We start from the raw sequence: 16,393 nt of genomic DNA on the forward strand, positions 1-16,393 counted from the left end.
AACCACAGTAGCTCTCCCCTCTCCCACCAGCGTGGGGTCTGTGTGCTGATGCTCACGAGATGCCCGTGGGCTTGTCGCTCACCAGCGGGGGGGGGGGGGGGGGGGGGTAGGGGGGGGACACGAAGCACGAGAGCAAATGAAACCAGAATGTGGGGGAACCATGGACATTCCACGGGGGTGTAATAAGGGGGGCCGGGGCGGTGTACTAAGGGCGGCCGGGGCGGTGTACTAAGGGGGGCCGGGGCGGTGTACTAAGGGGGGCCGGGGCGGTGTACTAAGGACGGCCGGGGCGGTGTACTAAGGGGGGCCGGGGCGGTGTACTAAGGGGGCCGGGGCGGTGTACTAAGGACGGCCGGGGCGGTGTACTAAGGGGGGCCGGGGTGGTGTACTAAGGGGGGCCGGGGCGGCGTACTAAGGGGGGCCGGGGCGGTGTACTAAGGGGGCCGGGGCGGTGTACTAAGGGGGGCCGGGGCGGTGTACTAAGGGGGGCCGGGCGTCCCGGGCGGCACAAGAGACGGCACACGGTTCATCAGGGTCTGAATGTCCCCCTTGGCTTGGAGCCTTTCAGAGGCAAAATAAACCCCATGGCCACACTCATTGTAACTGGTTTCTTCTCTGCAACATTGACACTGGTTTCCTTTTCTGCAGCACTGTCACCGGCTTCTTCTCTGCAGCACTGTCACCGGCTGGGCTCTAATGCACGTCCCTGGGACACTCGAGTTTCCCGGCATTCCTAGATCCAAATGGATCTTGGGTCACCTGGTATTTAACACAGTTGCCCACCCCTCTTTGCTTTCTGAAGACCAGCCAGGCTGGGGCTACGGGAGCTGTGTCCAACCTCCACGGATTCTTCTGTCGGTGGGCGTGGACTGAACCCAGCTTCTCCTCTGGTCCGATGCCCCAAGATCCCAGAGTTGACTACCTCCCTCCGGGACGCTCTATTGGTGCACAGCCTGCTGCTCTTACAACAGCAGCCCCGAGATCTGGGAGGTTTAAATGATCAGGAGCACTGTCCACACGGGGTGTCCCCTTCCTGTTCCCACCCCATCGGGTGGTCGACAGCAGACTGCTGAGCCTGACTGTGTGTGGTATGTGTATGGCTGTGTGTGCTGTGTGTGTGTTAAATGTGCTGTGTGTTGTGTGTGCTGTGAGTGTGTTGTGTGTGCGGTGTGTGTAGAGGCCCATTCTCCATGGCCCTGCACAGAACTCCCAGCTGTGCATTCCCTGCTGGCACGGGGAGCAGCCCTGCCTGTGCCCACCTGGCACGCCCTCCCACAGAACCACGTGAGGTGCCACGGGCCAGGGCAAAGCCGGACTCTGAGGACGCACGCTGCTCACCACAAACTCAATAAATCATTCCACTCCGAAGGCCAGGATCGCTGGAGATGTGCCGAACAAACTGGTTTTCCTGGGAGCACACGGGAGCCGGCCGCGGTGAGCCAGGGAGCAGGTGGGCGTGTCAGGGGAGGTGACTGTTTCTTGCTTTGTGCCTCCGCCTCATCGCAGAAGCCCCCGTGCCCCCGCCTTACTCCACACGACTGGGTCTGGGACAGGCCGGCTCCTTTCCTTCTTATTTTCATTAAGCGAGCAGCTTCACCGCCACCCAATGTCACGCCCTGTCTTTCCTCACCAGGCATTGTCACGCACCCGAGTCCCGTGAATGACAGATGGTCACAAATCCCTGGACACCCAGACTCAGCCAGTTCAGCCCCCGCCCACCTTCCGGGCGGGATCAGCGGGGACAGAGGCACCGAGGGAGAACCCGTGAGGCGGGGCCAGCTGCGCTCCCAGGGCTGGTGCGCAAGGCCTCCCCTCTGGCCGGGGGAGGTGAGCCGCCACCAGGGGGAACAGGGGAGGAAGGACAGCTGGGAGCCGCCGCTGCCTGGCCACTCACCTGAGACCTGAGCAGGTGCTGAGACTGGCCGCGGAGCCGGGGCGTCCGTGCACATGCCCGTGGTAGTAACAATGACCCTGAAAGGAGGAGAGAGCGGCTCAGTCACAACATCCAACCCCACGCACCATCTCCGCTTGTCTTACGGACAGCATTGGATTCCCTGTTGCCTAAAACATCCAACGAGGAGCCGTAACTAAATGCTGAGCTCCGTGTGGCCCAGCTGGGACCGAGGGCCAGAGCGCCCACGGGGTTGGAAAACGGACCCAGGCCCTTCTGCTCTCTAACCCCCGTCAGGAAGCCCTGGGCCGGACACGTATAAAACCTGGCCCCAGGACAAGCACATGGACCTCCGTGTCACCCGCATGCAAACTGTCTGTCATGAGACGAGGCGCGCTGGGGGGTAAGGACACGGTGGACGTAATGCCAGGTCCTCTGAGTCTACGGCAAATGGAAGCAGAGAAGCCGATGGGAGTGGGGGCTGGAGAGAGGGCCCTCACCAAACTGCCCGATTGAGAGGGACATGTCAGCTCAGCAGGAAAGGGAAACCGAGAGGCCTTCCGAGTCTAAGTGCAAAGTCCCCGAGCGACAGGCCCGGGACGCCCCCTGATGCACAAGGTCACTGCACAGGGAGCCACGGCACAGCGCCTCCTCGTGAGGGGCTTCTGTCCAGGACCGGGCTGGTCTTCGGGCTGAACAGAGGTCCTGCTGCAGCCCCAGGAGGGGGGGGGCTGCCTGGCAAGACGTGGGGGCCCCACACGCCTCCCTCGCGTCCCCTGGATGATGGGCGTGTGGCCGCGGCAAAGGGCTGCGCCGTCGGAGGGACCAAGCCACCCCCTTCCTTCTGTCTCTTGGGTTGCTTGTGCGTCAGCTGCCGGATCTAAGAAACCAGCCCCTGACCTACGGGGACGAAGGCTGACCCCTGTTCCTTGTAGGAGTTTCATAGGTTCAGTTCTTACATTTAGACCTTTAATCTACTGTGAGTTAATTTTTGGCTGGAAGTGGAGTCCGATTTCATTCTTCTGCATGTCAATCTCCAGAACCATCTGTTCACAGACGATTCTTCCCCCGATTTTTCTCGGTGACCCGCTGTGTGCCTGTGTGTGAGAGCATGTGTGGGAGTACGTGTGTGTAAGCATATGTGTGAGCATGTGTCTGTGTGTGTCTCTGTGTGAGCATGTGTCTGTGTGTGTGGGAGCATGTGTGAGAATACGTGTGTGTGTGTAAGCATATGTGTGAGCATGTGTCTGTGTGTGTCTCTGTGTGAGCATGTGTCTGTGTGTCTGTGCCTCTGTGTTTGCACGTGCCAGTTGCTGACCCGCATTTCAGCATGACTGGCCCAGCCATGTCCCTCGTCTGGGACCTCGGGGGACAGTGCCCTCACAGGAGAGTGCGCGTCAGCCCGTCAGCCCGCCTCGCTGTGACGGGGTGCACCCTGCGCAGCCCCCGGTGCGCAGGAGGGTCCGGAGGAAGAAGCGCCACACCCGGGCCCGGCTGCTGGGCTCCGGCGCTAGCGAGAGCCATGTCTGCTGGAAGGAGAGTAGAGGGCCGACCTCCGGGCCAGCCCCGTGCGGCCCTGACCTCACCCCTGCCGTCCTGGGCGGTCTCCCTGGAGGTGCTCGGTGAACACGTGGGCAGCAGACGAATGCGCTAAGGAGACTGTCTGGGGTGACTGCGGCCTTTCCCGGGATTGCCTTCGGGACGTAAGCAGCATAAACGGCTGCACGGTCTCCCGCAGGCCGTGTTCAAAGGGACAACACAAACCCGAATCGCCCCTCGGACGAGGCCAGCGGAGGATGAAGCCCACACAGCGCACCGTGTCGGGCGACGGGGAGATGACAGGCAGGCGATCGATCCCCAAATGAGAACCAGCCCCCGCTCTGCTCGGCAGCCAGCTCACACGGATGGTGGAGAGATTAAAAAAAGACTGCAGCCCCCAAGGGGTTTTTATTTGATCCATAATTTAAATGTGGGAAGATCCACTGGGTGCTGACTTGCGGGGTAAGGCGATGAGTCAGCACATTTCTTTCTGTTTTCAGCTGATTCAGGAAAAACAAGACTCCCAGAGCTGCCTGGTGTCCTCATGGTGGAAGACAGCCCGAGGCTCGGACTCCGGCTGGCGTCTGCTGGAGGGGCCGCGGCCCGGGGCGGGGTTCTCCCCTCGCCTCGCCGGAACCCTGGTGGCTCAGAGGGCACTGAGGCCGGGAGAGGCCGGCTGAGCCGCGAGGAGAGCAGCATCGCGTAGTGAGAGGACCGCGTGCTGCTCGCTCCCAGGTGGGGGTGCCTGTCCCCCCCACCCCCCGGCCTCCACCGCTTCCCCCACTGAAGCCAGAGTCCAGGTCGGGGGAGGCTTCATGACCTCCAAAGGGGGGCGCCTGGGATATTCTGACAGAGGGGCCAACGCAGACCTGGGCGGAAGCGAGGCTCCGGAAAACCCCAAGTTTCACCACCCTCCCCCCCTTCCCGCCCCACCCCCCATTGCCTGCCCCGCCTCAGGACCCACCCGGGTAGGCGGCTGCAGGTCGTTGGGAGTCTCAGTCACCAAGGGAGTCGGGAGGGCGGCCTCGGGGCCTTGCCAAGGCAGGTCTCCCCCGTCAGCAGGAAGCACAGGGTGGTCCAGCTGCCCCTCCAGCCCCTCCCTGCAAAGCCCCCGCCCGAGGACTGAGGGAGTGAGCAGAGGGAAGGTGAGGCCGTTTGCCATACGGTCACCTCGTGGTGAAAGGAGGAGAAAGGAGAAGGTGACCTCCTCCCCTGACGCACGCGAGACCACAGGAAGCAGAAGACACGCCGTCGCCACCCCTCAGAGACAACGCGTGGTGTCCGGGCCCTGCGTCCAGGACGGCCTCCGAGATGCTGCGTGCGTGGCCCTCGGCCCTCCCACGAGACCTGGCGGCGGCGGGCGCCGTCCATCTGGTCCCTTAGTCCCCATGAGAAAGGGACAGCAATGCCCCAGGAAGGGCGGTGTGCCAGGGAGGTGGCAAACACAAAACTGAACTCGCCCTGGAAGCGGATCTCATGTTCCCGTGTCCCTGTGAGACCGGCCACCCCGCCGTGCCCACCGTGCCCACCGGAAGACGCCAGCCTCACTCCCCGCAGGAGGCCCCACACGAATGTTCCTGCCTCTGTCGGCCAGGAGCCCGCCAATCTTCCTTCCATGCTTGAAAACAATTTTTTAAAATGTATTCTTATTGGTTTCAGAGAGGAAGGGAGAGGGAGAGAGACAGAGAAACACCCATGATGAGAGAATCAATGCTTGGCTGCCTCCTCCCTCTCCTCCTATTGGGGATCGAGCCCGAAACCTGGGTGGGTGACTTCAAACCGTGACCTCCTGGGTCAAAAGTCAGTGCTCAGCCCCCGAGCCACGTGGGCCGGGCTGGAGTGGGCTGGTCTTTAGTCTTCACTTTTGGGATTCTTGTCTTTCTTCAGTTCAGGGACTTGCTCACCTGGGCTAGGGCCACGCCCTCTCACCTGGGCTAGGGCTACACCCTCTCGCCTGGGCTAGGGCTACCCTCTCACCTGGGCTAGGGCCACGCCCTCTCACCTGGGCTAGGGCTACCCTCTCACCTGGGCTAGGGCCACGCCCTCTCACCTGGGCTAGGGCTACCCTCTCACCTGGGCTAGGGCCACGCCCTCTCACCTGGGCTAGGGCCACGCCCTCTCACCTGGGCTAGGGCTACGCCCTCTCACCTGGGCTAGGGCCACGCCCTCTCACCTGGGCTAGGGCCACGCCCTCTCACCTGGGCTAGGGCCACGCCCTCTCACCTGGGCTAGGGCTACACCCTCTCGCCTGGGCTAGGGCCACGCCCTCTCACCTGGGCTAGGGCTACACCCTCTCACCTGGGCTAGGGCTACCCTCTCGCCTGGGCTAGGGCTACACCCTCTCACCTGGGCTAGGGCCACGCCCTCTCACCTGGGCTAGGGCTACGCCCTCTCACCTGGGCTAGGGCCACGCCCTCTCACCTGGGCTAGGGCCACGCCCTCTCACCTGGGCTAGGGCCACGCCCTCTCACCTGGGCTAGGGCTACACCCTCTCGCCTGGGCTAGGGCCACGCCCTCTCACCTGGGCTAGGGCTACACCCTCTCGCCTGGGCTAGGGCCACGCCCTCTCACCTGGGCTAGGGCTACCCTCTCACCTGGGCTAGGGCTACCCTCTCACCTGGGCTAGGGCTACACCCTCTCGCCTGGGCTAGGGCCACGCCCTCTCACCTGGGCTAGGGCCACGCCCTCTCACCTGGGCTAGGGCCACGCCCTCTCACCTGGGCTAGGGCCACGCCCTCTCACCTGGGCTAGGGCTACACCCTCTCACCTGGGCTAGGGCCACACCCTCTCACCTGGGCTAGGGCTACCCTCTCACCTGGGCTAGGGCTACCCTCTCACCTGGGCTAGGGCCACACCCTCTCACCTGGGCTAGGGCTACCCTCTCACCTGGGCTAGGGCCACGCCCTCTCACCTGGGCTAGGGCTACCCTCTCACCTGGGCTAGGGCCACGCCCTCTCGCCTGGGCTAGGGCCACGCCCTCTCACCTGGGCTAGGGCCACACCCTCTCACCTGGGCTAGGGCTACCCTCTCACCTGGGCTAGGGCCACGCCCTCTCACCTGGGCTAGGGCTACCCTCTCACCTGGGCTAGGGCCACGCCCTCTCGCCTGGGCTAGGGCCACGCCCTCTCGCCTGGGCTAGGGCCACACCCTCTCACCTGGGCTAGGGCCACGCCCTCTCACCTGGGCTAGGGCCACGCCCTCTCGCCTGGGCTAGGGCCACGCCCTCTCGCCTGGGCTAGGGCCACACCCTCTCACCTGGGCTAGGGCCACGCCCTCTCACCTGGGCTAGGGCTACCCTCTCACCTGGGCTAGGGCCACACCCTCTCACCTGGGCTAGGGCTACCCTCTCACCTGGGCTAGGGCCACGCCCTCTCACCTGGGCTAGGGCTACCCTCTCACCTGGGCTAGGGCCACGCCCTCTCACCTGGGCTAGGGCCACGCCCTCTCGCCTGGGCTAGGGCCACGCCCTCTCGCCTGGGCTAGGGCCACACCCTCTCACCTGGGCTAGGGCCACACCCTCTCACCTGGGCTAGGGCCACGCCCTCTCGCCTGGGCTAGGGCCACGCCCTCTCGCCTGGGCTAGGGCCACACCCTCTCACCTGGGCTAGGGCCACACCCTCTCACCTGGGCTAGGGCCATGCCCTCTCGCCTGGGCTAGGGCTACCCTCTCACCTGGGCTAGGGCCACGCCCTCTCACCTGGGCTAGGGCCACGCCCTCTCACCTGGGCTAGGGCTACCCTCTCACCTGGGCTAGGGCCATGCCCTCTCGCCTGGGCTAGGGCCACGCCCTCTCGCCTGGGCTAGAAGGGATTTGCCCCAATGAGCACCCACAGTGCCTAGAAGGTGGTGTTGAGGTCGGGCTACAATGAAGCCACATCTCCCAGGCCTGTCCCGGCTCATGGGGCCAAGGCCAGGTTTTGCTGGAGGCAGGAGGGTGCTTCCATGGGTGACACCCAGCTCCTCTCGGGCCTCAGGAAGGCGCTGGGCTGTGAGCTTCTCAGGTAACAGCTGCCGCGTTTAAGCACAGACTCGAGAGCGCAGCATCTCGGGGGCCGCACAGGCCGGACTTACCGTGTGGTTCCGAGCGAGGGACACCTCCGTGCCGTCCTGCCGGTAATGCGTTTCCGTGAAACCGCTGGCAATGAGGCCTCTGTAGGGAGACAGGACATGCTGAGTGCGGAGTCTGCTGAAGGTGCCTGTGCATGTCTAGGTCCCCGACAGCCAGGGTCTGGCCCCCACCCCGCTTGTCTTACAGGGCGCCCCGTCTTCCTGAGGCCCCCAGAGGACCTCCCCATGTGTGGCAGTCCAGGGAGAGGCAGACTGTCAAAAAGTTACCCCCAGATTGCTCTTCTTAGGCCAATCTCACCATGCTTCTGCTCTACGTTCTCCCGTGTATAATTTAGTTCCACAGCTTGGAGGAGATGGATCTCATCCACAGGACACTGTTCCCCAGCTCGGGAGACGGGAGGAACACCCGCTCATCTCCCCTCTGGGGGCACTTTCTCCCCTCACCCCGGTCATCTCCGTTTCTCCCAGGATCGTTGCAAGCCTTCCCGCCTCCACCTTAGTTCCTGCTGAGCTGCCTGCTCCCACCTCAGGTTGAGCCAAGGGCAGACGCTTGCACCCCAAAGCCCAGCACCCAGGCCAACGTACTGCAACTGCTTAGTGAATGGGGGGTGACAAATCCCGGACCAGCATCACCAAAAAGCAACCTGACCCGGACAGCAGGCGCTCAGACTAACCGGATCCATTACAAAGAAAGAGACTCGCTGCAAAGCTGCCGTCCCCGCCGGCGGAGGGGGTGGGGCGCAGTCACGCTCCCCGCATCGTTACTCCAGGACTTTCCGATGCCGTCGGCGCCTCGAGACCAAGCCCAATGGCGAGGCTTCCATCTCAGAGCCACTTAACTGAGGGAAACGGGCGGGGAAGCCCGAGGTCGGCGCGAAATTACTTACAATATGGAAAGCTCACTCGTCAGGCATCAACTTTTCCCTGTCATTTCCTTGAAGGCCATGCGTACGGTCTGAGGGCCGGGTTACTCTGAGCAGCTTATTCACGCAAAGGCCCGGGAGACCGCCCGTGTTTGTCAATTACACCAGCAGGCACCCTTGGCGATGAAGTCACGCTCTGGTGCCGCCCCCCCCCCCCCGCACCCCCCCCCTCCCCGCCAGCAAACCTGTTTGGTATTCACAGGACTGCTCCCCCACAAGCCATTATCCCACAAATGACCACGTCACCCTATACAGATGCGGGCTGCGGTTTTCTCCTGCGGGAACTTGGAAATTCAGTTGCGATATGTTCGTATGAGGAATACGTTGCCTGGAGCAGCCACAGACACGGCACGCAATGCAGAACCGTAATTAAAACACACGAGGCACTGTGCCGAGTCCCCGAGGTAAATGCTCTTTATTAACACGCTCCATTCCCCCACCAGAGCCAAACAGATGCGGACAAGACGAAAGGAAACTCGGTCTGGCCCCAGGCCGATGCGTCCCACCCGAGAGTGACCTCACCCTGGCTTCCCGTGAGGGCGCCAGACCCTGACCCACGGCTCCGCACGCCGACACCACGGGCTCTGCGCACTGTTTACAGAGATCGGAGGGGACGACTCTGTAGAGACAGCACGTTGAGGTCTGAGGCAAGAGGAGGAAACGAACAACCAGGGAGAGAACGGAGACCTGGGATTGTCTCCACCTCAGCCTGCGGACCCCCTGTCAGGGCTCGATCTTTGTCCGTATTCATGCTGTTTGTTCTCCTCCTGGGAAAGTCACGCTGGTAACGAACTCACGCTCCAGGCTCTTGATCTGGGGAGTGGGAGCCAGGCACCGCCACGGCCACCGTTCCTGTCGTGTCCCTTCCCCTGCCTTGCCCCTGCCTCCAACTCCCGCGGCTGCTGGCTCAGGGTGTCAGGCCCTGGGACACCTGCTTTGAAAGTGCATTTTCTTCTTCTTTTCTTAAGTCCTCACCTGAGGATATTTCTCCATTGATTTTTTTTAAAGAGAGTGGAAGGGGAGAGAGAAGCCTCGATGTGAGACACATCGATTGGTTGCCTCCCACACGAGCCCTGACCAGGGTTGGGGATGGAGTCTGCAACCCAGGTACGTGCCGTTGACCGGAATCGAACCCGAGACCCTTCAGACAGAGGGCCAATGCTCTACCCACTGAGCACACCGCCAGGGCATCAGGTGCATTTTCTTAGTTTACTTGGCACAGACCCTGTGGTTGTCACCTGCGTGACAAGGGAGAGGGAGCTACTCAGAGAGGTTGAGTGACTTGTCCAAAGCCACACAGCCGAGCCGGTGGAGACTGAACGAGGCTCCATTTGGCTCCAAAGTCAGCCTCACCCTGGCTGCTGTCAGCACAGCCTGCCGGGAGGACATGTGAGCGCAGGGTCCGGAGTGTCCGGAGACAGGCAGCAGCCAGTCCTCTGCCCCCTTTTCCTGGAATTACTTTTTCTCAGTGCAAAACGGGGCGCATGCTGCTCCTCTGCGCACTCGATTCGATTTCGCTGCCAAATTCAAACTATCTCTGACGATCACGTCCGCGTGTTGGGATCCGAACTGTGCAGAACTGTACATCTGTGAGCGCAGCGGAACAGTTCACCCTCGTTGTCTCTTGTTATTCTCCGTTTTCTAACATTCTCGAAATGATCAAAACAACGATTTCCCCCTGGAATTAAAACAACAACAACAACACGTTCCCTTTCCCCAGCTCTTTCTCATTTAGTTTCACAAACTATAATAAATAAAACTGTTGATACAGCATTTTGGAGACTGTAGGGGACAATTGTGTTTCCTGCAAAATAATTTCTTAATATACTGCTTCCATTTTAAGTCACGAAGACAGAGTTTTGGCTCGAATTGCGTGGCACTTACACGGGAGCGTGTTCCTCTCGCCGATGACCCCGCCCGTTCAGGAAGCGCACAGAGGACAGCCGCCGCCGCCGCCGCAGCTGCTGGAGGGCTGACTGGTCCATTGCGTTTTCCAACCGAAACATAGAAACACGTGGGAAGTGAGGGGCTCTACGCAGGCCTGATGCTTTGGGCTACTGCCTCCCTTTTTAAATGATCTTCTGTCTCCTCAGCCCTGAGGTGAGGGCCTGGAACCCAGCAGGTGCTCACCGGACAGTTTTTGAAGGAGTGTAGCGATCAGGAATGGAAAGATACAGGCCATATAGGGTGACTGATGTCACACATGACAAAACAGGACTCTGGGCCATGGGAACATCTCTATAAGCATCACACCCTCAACATTGTAAAACTGGTTAAAACCACTCGGGGGTTGGGGGGGTTGGTTTGTATGACTGAAGCTCTAATCCGTTCCCCTCGGGAAGTCTTCCGACTGATCTGCTGTCCCGCTCACGGGAGTGCATTCTAGCAAAGCTGCCGGCCTCGGACAAGGACAAGCTCACAGCCCCAGGCGAAGGGTTAGCGCTTCCTCCTCCACGTGGCGTCGCTGCTAAGTGCGCGAGCCGCCCGGGCGCCCGGGAGAGACGGTGCCCGCGCCACGCACCCGGCCCAGAACGTCCCTTCCCTTCTCGGGACAAGGTGTGGCCAGAAAAAGGCAAACATTATCCAATCTTTCTGGCTTCCAGCCTTGGATCTGTTTCTCAGATGACAACACTGTGGTTTCTTTCTTTTTCTTAAAGAGAATACTTCCTAGAGAGAACCCGGCGACCGGGACTCAGATGGGACCTACGGTTTCATGTTCACACGGCAATCCTGCATGCGAGCCTGGGAACCGGGGTGACGTCATGGGCCCACCAACCTCGGGCTCCAGAAAGGAGTTCTTCATTAGGAGCTGAAACCCTCCCTGTGTCTGCGGGGAAAAGGGCAAACTGTGTTGGGGAGGAGGAAGGTACAACGTAATGATTTAAAATGTAATTTACCGGCTCCGCCTCAGCAATCTCTCCTAATAGCTCCAGGGAAAAGCACTCTCACCGCCTGCATGCTTATTGGATTAGTCAGCACTTCTCGGGAGGCCGGGAAGCAATGACGTGTCCTGCCCCTTAGGAGACCGGGGCGGGGATGAAACGGGAAGATGGAGACAATGTCAAGTTCACGCATTTTCTGCTCCTGGAGGGTGGACACGGCCCAAAAGAAACAACCACATTTCACTTCCCCAGGGGTCACAGCCCTGCTTGGTCCGGGACTCGTGACCATGGGCCAGTCCCGGGGAATTACCATTCATCTGACTGGGGGTGACGATGGTACTGCAGTCTCATAAGATAATGTTCATATTTTAGAAATGCATGCTGACGTGTGTGTGTGTGTGTGGGGGGGGGCGGTGACATGATGAATGATTCTGAGGGGGCCGCATCAATAAATATATATTAAAAAAAAAAAAGAAACAGCCACACAGACCAGCACATCACTTCCCAGGGACCCACAGCCAAAGCGAACGGGGCGGCGTACAGGGGAGGTGGTGTCTGCACACACACAGAGAGGACATCGCTGACACCCGAACCCCGCGCCGGGCATGGAGGCCACTGCAGCTCGCCCTGGCCCGGCCCGCCTGCGTGTGGGGCAACGCTACAAATTCTTCTTATTTCATCGTAACAATAACAATTACTCAGAAAAATAAAAACCAAAACAAGCAACCCACTGGAACACCGAGAGGAGATTCCTCCGGGTTTTTATTTTAAACACATGTTTCTAAAGAGGCCGCGAGCGGTGCCAGGAGCTCAGCGTCGGGTCTGCGTGCCTTTGGCTGTGTCCGCGCTTTGCCTGGGAGACGCCTGTGAGTGGCCCGGGTTCCTGCTCTCTCATCAGAAACAACTGCGGGCCCAGTGGTTGAGCCTCGACCTATGAACCAGGAGGTCGTGGTTCGATTTCGGGTCAGGGCACAGGCCCGGCTTGCGGGCTCCATCCCCAGTGGGGGGCGTGCAGGAGGCAGCCGATCCCTGATTCTCTCTCATCATTGATGTTTCTCTCTCTCTCCCTCCCTTCCTCTCTGAGATCAATAAAAACATATTAAAAAACAGACAAAAACAATAACTACTGAGGAACAGCACAAGGAGTTACGAGGCATAACCAGCTATTTCCCCACTCGGAGTGTGACGCTGACACCTTGACCTTGGACTTGGGGTGTCGGGCGGGGGTCACGCCTGCCCGTTGGGTTGTGAGGAGGAGAAATGCGCAGAATTTGGAAAACCAGCCGGGCTTCTGGCCGCCCTGCAGGTGGGGGCACAGAGAGAGGGAAGGCCCCCCATCCCATTCTGCATTTATGGGGCTACGGCACCCCGCGAGGGAGCCCCAGTCGCTTCTGCTCCAAGGTGGGTGGGATGTTCTGGTGCCTTCCTTTGGCAAACGGGAGCTGGAAGCTCTCCCCGGAGCAGGATGGTGGGGAGCCGCACGCCCGGGTGTGAGCTCAGCGTAAAGACATGCCTGTCCTCGCCCTCACCCCTGCACCACGGAGCGCTTCTCCCGGGGAGTCCGCTCGCCCGGGGCCTCGGGCCCAGGGTCAGGGGACCGGGCGGCTCATGAAATAAAACAGACCCCGCGCTGTGATAGCTCAGTGAGGTCATCGGCGCACAGAACAACTGCAGAGCCGGCCCGAGCAAAGCCAAGAATATTCCCGGGACTCCGGCTGCAAGAGCCGCGTGAATTAATATGCATCCAAGGCCAGCGCAGGCCCCTCCCGCCCCGAGGCAAAGGTTCGAGACTCCAGAGAGAAGGGTAAAGGGCGCTGTGCCCACAGTGCGATCCAGGGCCCTGGCTGTGTCCTCCCTCGCGGGGAGCTGATACACCCGGCGCTCAGGGGGCTCGTTCACATCTGATAGGATGTGGCGTGAACGTCACTTTAAATGCAGACCCCAGAGGAAGTGTGAGAGGCACAGAGGGGAGAGGGAGCACCGGAAGCCAGAATGGCAGGCGATGCCGTTTTGAGAATCGGAACCTCGGGTCTAGGCCCCATTTTAGCTTGTGTCCAGATCGAGTCCATGGCTGCATTCAGTACATCCCGAGTTATTTGTGTGTCAGGGTGAAACAATTCTATTGTTCCAACTGTCGAAAGAGCAGGGCTGTAACTAAACTACGATCATCTCCTTTTAGCCGAAAAGGAATGACCTTACAGGAAATGAACTGGCATAAAAACTTAATTCAGAAGGGCTCCTAAGAACAGCGCTGCCTCCTGAAGTCCCGAGATGAACGTGCGTTAACAGAAGGCGATGCCTTGGGGCGCAGTCCATGGGCCGAGGACCCCGAGCCCCAGAGGGAAGCACGCAGACACCTGGCATCCTGGCTCCTCATCTTTCAGAAAAGGGCCCCCGTCGCTTCAGGAAGCGATGTCCCTTCTGTGCGGGGCTGTATGAAGCTGTCGCTGTATCACGTTTTTAAGGAGGAGTGAGCCATCGCAGAGGGACATAGGAGCGGGTGGGTAGCCTGGTCGAATGCGCCTGCTCTTCATTTATGGCTCCCTTCGCCCCAGCTGCATTGTGGGAAAGGCTTACGAGGGCCTTTATGAAAGGAGAGTCTGAGTTGTCAAGAAATACTTGCAAAAATGCAGAATTACTTTACCGAGGAGGAAAGCAGAGGACAGACAGCACAGGGTTGTCAATGCAAGAGAAGTAAAGGGTCAGTAGGTAGGAGATTAGGCGCCAGTGAGATGGGGAACTGATGACTATTATTATAGAACTAGAGGCCCGGTGCATGAAATTCGTGCACAGGTAGGGTACCTAGGCCTGGCTGGTGATCAGGGCTAATCAGCGCCTTCCGGCTGCCAGCCGTGGCCTTCCTTCCCCGGCTGCCAGCTGCTGGCCAGGGCCTTCCTTCATCCTGCACCACCTCCTGGTGGTCAGCACTCATCATAGCAACCAATCGAACTCCCGGTCTCCCGGTCAAACTCCTGCAGGGACAATTTGTATATTGGGCTTTTATATATATAGATACATGATAGTGGCCACCGCCATCGAGCGCCTGCTGTGTATCCTGAAGAGTGCGAAGCACACTTTCACTCCATACTTCAAAAGACTCACAAGGTCCCACGACTCTGCCCATTTTACAGAAGAGACAACTAAGGCCACACAGCTAGAGACTGGCAGATGCAGGACTGCGGCCTACATTAGTCTGACTCCAGACCCTGGTTCAAGGTGTTCTGCTGAAGATTGGAGACTCTGATAGGAATAGTCACTCCCCCCAAGAGCACCCCCCCCCCCCGCCCCAATTTAAAAGACAAAAGTAAATAGCACTTTGGTTTAAGAATGTGGGAAGGAAGCCGGGGAGAAGTTAGATACCAATCTGCAAATAAACAAAAATAAATAAATAAACACAATGAAATGAATGAAGAGAATAAAATAACAAGATCGCGAGCGCCCGGCCTGGCTGTCTGCACCGAGGGTGGGCATTCGGCTGCTGCCAACGCCCCTTTCCTCACCCAGCCTTTGGCCAATGACGGTGGAAGTGTTTGCACTTGGCTGGAGCAACTTGGACACAAGCAACGCACCACTCAGATCTCTGGCCTCGTCATTCAGCTTTATTACATAGACTCTCTAGGTGTCCCTTCACGTTAATAGAAGTTTAGCTTCTAACTTAATTTCGGAAATTCTTTTTGCTAACAATGACTGAGTAAGTGTCTGCGCCTTGTTTATGGCGATCACTAATGTGAAAAACCGGCCGTGTCAGTATCGCAGCACCCACCTTAGATGAAGCCCAACAGCACGGCCGCTTCAGAGAGCTTTCCTGTGTCCACGGCATCTAGTCTCCAGGGCAGAGAATAACCGTAATCTCAAACAGTGAGAACGAAGACAGAACACAGAGGCACCGCGTCAGAGGAGGCGACTGACGGTCGCACGGTCCTGGTAGCCGTTCATGTTCCCATGGAATTGAGCGAGTTTTATACATTAAATTCAAATCAGTCCATCATGCTAGAACTAGAGCAACGCTCTCTGTATTTGTCTTTGCCTTATCCAAGTCCTCGCTGGAGGACACCGATATTGTTATTTTTGATAAAAATCTTCAAGGGATTTCTGTAAACAGCGGCGGAAAACTTACACAAGTCTGAGTTTCTTTCATGTAGAAGAGCAATATCCAAAAAAGCAACACAGTTCCATGTGTGCCTATAAAAGCTGTTTACTTCTGACCCTCCTTTTTATGATACCCAAAGCTCCAGAACAACAAAAACACAGGCTGGGACAGAAAAGCAAAACCCGAGGAGATCAAAAGATGCAATCAGAACATTTTGAAAGGATGTTCCTGCGAGCACCTTGCAAGGATGCAGAAATGTGCCCATTGCGTGAGGTTTGGGGCTGTCGGCGCCCACTCAGGCAGCCCCTAACCAGCGTGACTGTGATTTAATTCACGAATCTGAGTGGGTGTGTGGGAACCTCTCACTGTCCCTGCCTGAAGTTGTGTCTATTCAAGAGGTAGCAGTTCTAAGAGGGAAGTTTACATTAGGAAAATAGAAAGACCTCAAATAAACAACCTAACTTTATACCTTAAGGAAATGGCGGGGGGTCGGGGGGCGAGAACAAACTAAGCCCAAAGTTAACAGCAGGGAGGGAATAAGAAAAATTAGAGGGGAAGTCAATGAACTAAAGACCAGAGGAACAACAGCAAAGGCCAGCAAAACCAGGATCTGGTTTTTGAGAAGGTAATCAAAATCGACAAACTTTTAGTTACGCTAAAAAAAAAAAAAAAAATTAAAAGACTCAAACATATTAAATCAGAAATGAAAGAAGAGACATGACAACAGATACGACAGCAATCCATAGGATTCCAGCAATCCATAGGATTCCAGAGACTCCTGGAATAATTACACGCCAACACATTGAATAACCTATAAAAACGGACCAGTTCCTAGAAACACACACCCTCCCGAGACTGAGTCGGGAAGAAACACACATTCTGCACAAACCAGCGACCAGGAAGGAGACCGGCTCTGTCATGAGAAACCTCCCAACACGAAGGCCCGGGGCCGGATGGGGTCACCGGTGAAACCTACCAAACATTTAAAGAAAAATGAATG

The 16,393-nt window shown here is 58.4% G+C and overlaps 1 protein-coding gene across 1 annotated transcript in view; it reads right to left on the bottom strand.

Moving 5' to 3' along the window:
• Positions 1–16,393, bottom strand: part of ADAM12 (ADAM metallopeptidase domain 12) — a 148,363-nt gene that overhangs the window by 54,508 nt on the left and 77,462 nt on the right. Inside the window, exons 4-5 of the mRNA XM_070433231.1 lie at positions 7,502–7,580; positions 1,895–1,971 (exon numbers count right to left, since the gene is read on the bottom strand). Coding sequence (XP_070289332.1) covers positions 1,895–1,971; positions 7,502–7,580 — 156 coding nt within the window. The remainder of the gene's footprint in view (positions 1–1,894; positions 1,972–7,501; positions 7,581–16,393) is intronic.

The sequence above is a fragment of the Myotis yumanensis genome, unplaced genomic scaffold, assembly GCF_028538775.1.
Source record: "Myotis yumanensis isolate MYYU_CA2020_CCGP unplaced genomic scaffold, mMyoYum1.0.hap1 SCAF_13, whole genome shotgun sequence".
NCBI classification, from domain to species: Eukaryota; Metazoa; Chordata; class Mammalia; order Chiroptera; family Vespertilionidae; genus Myotis; species Myotis yumanensis.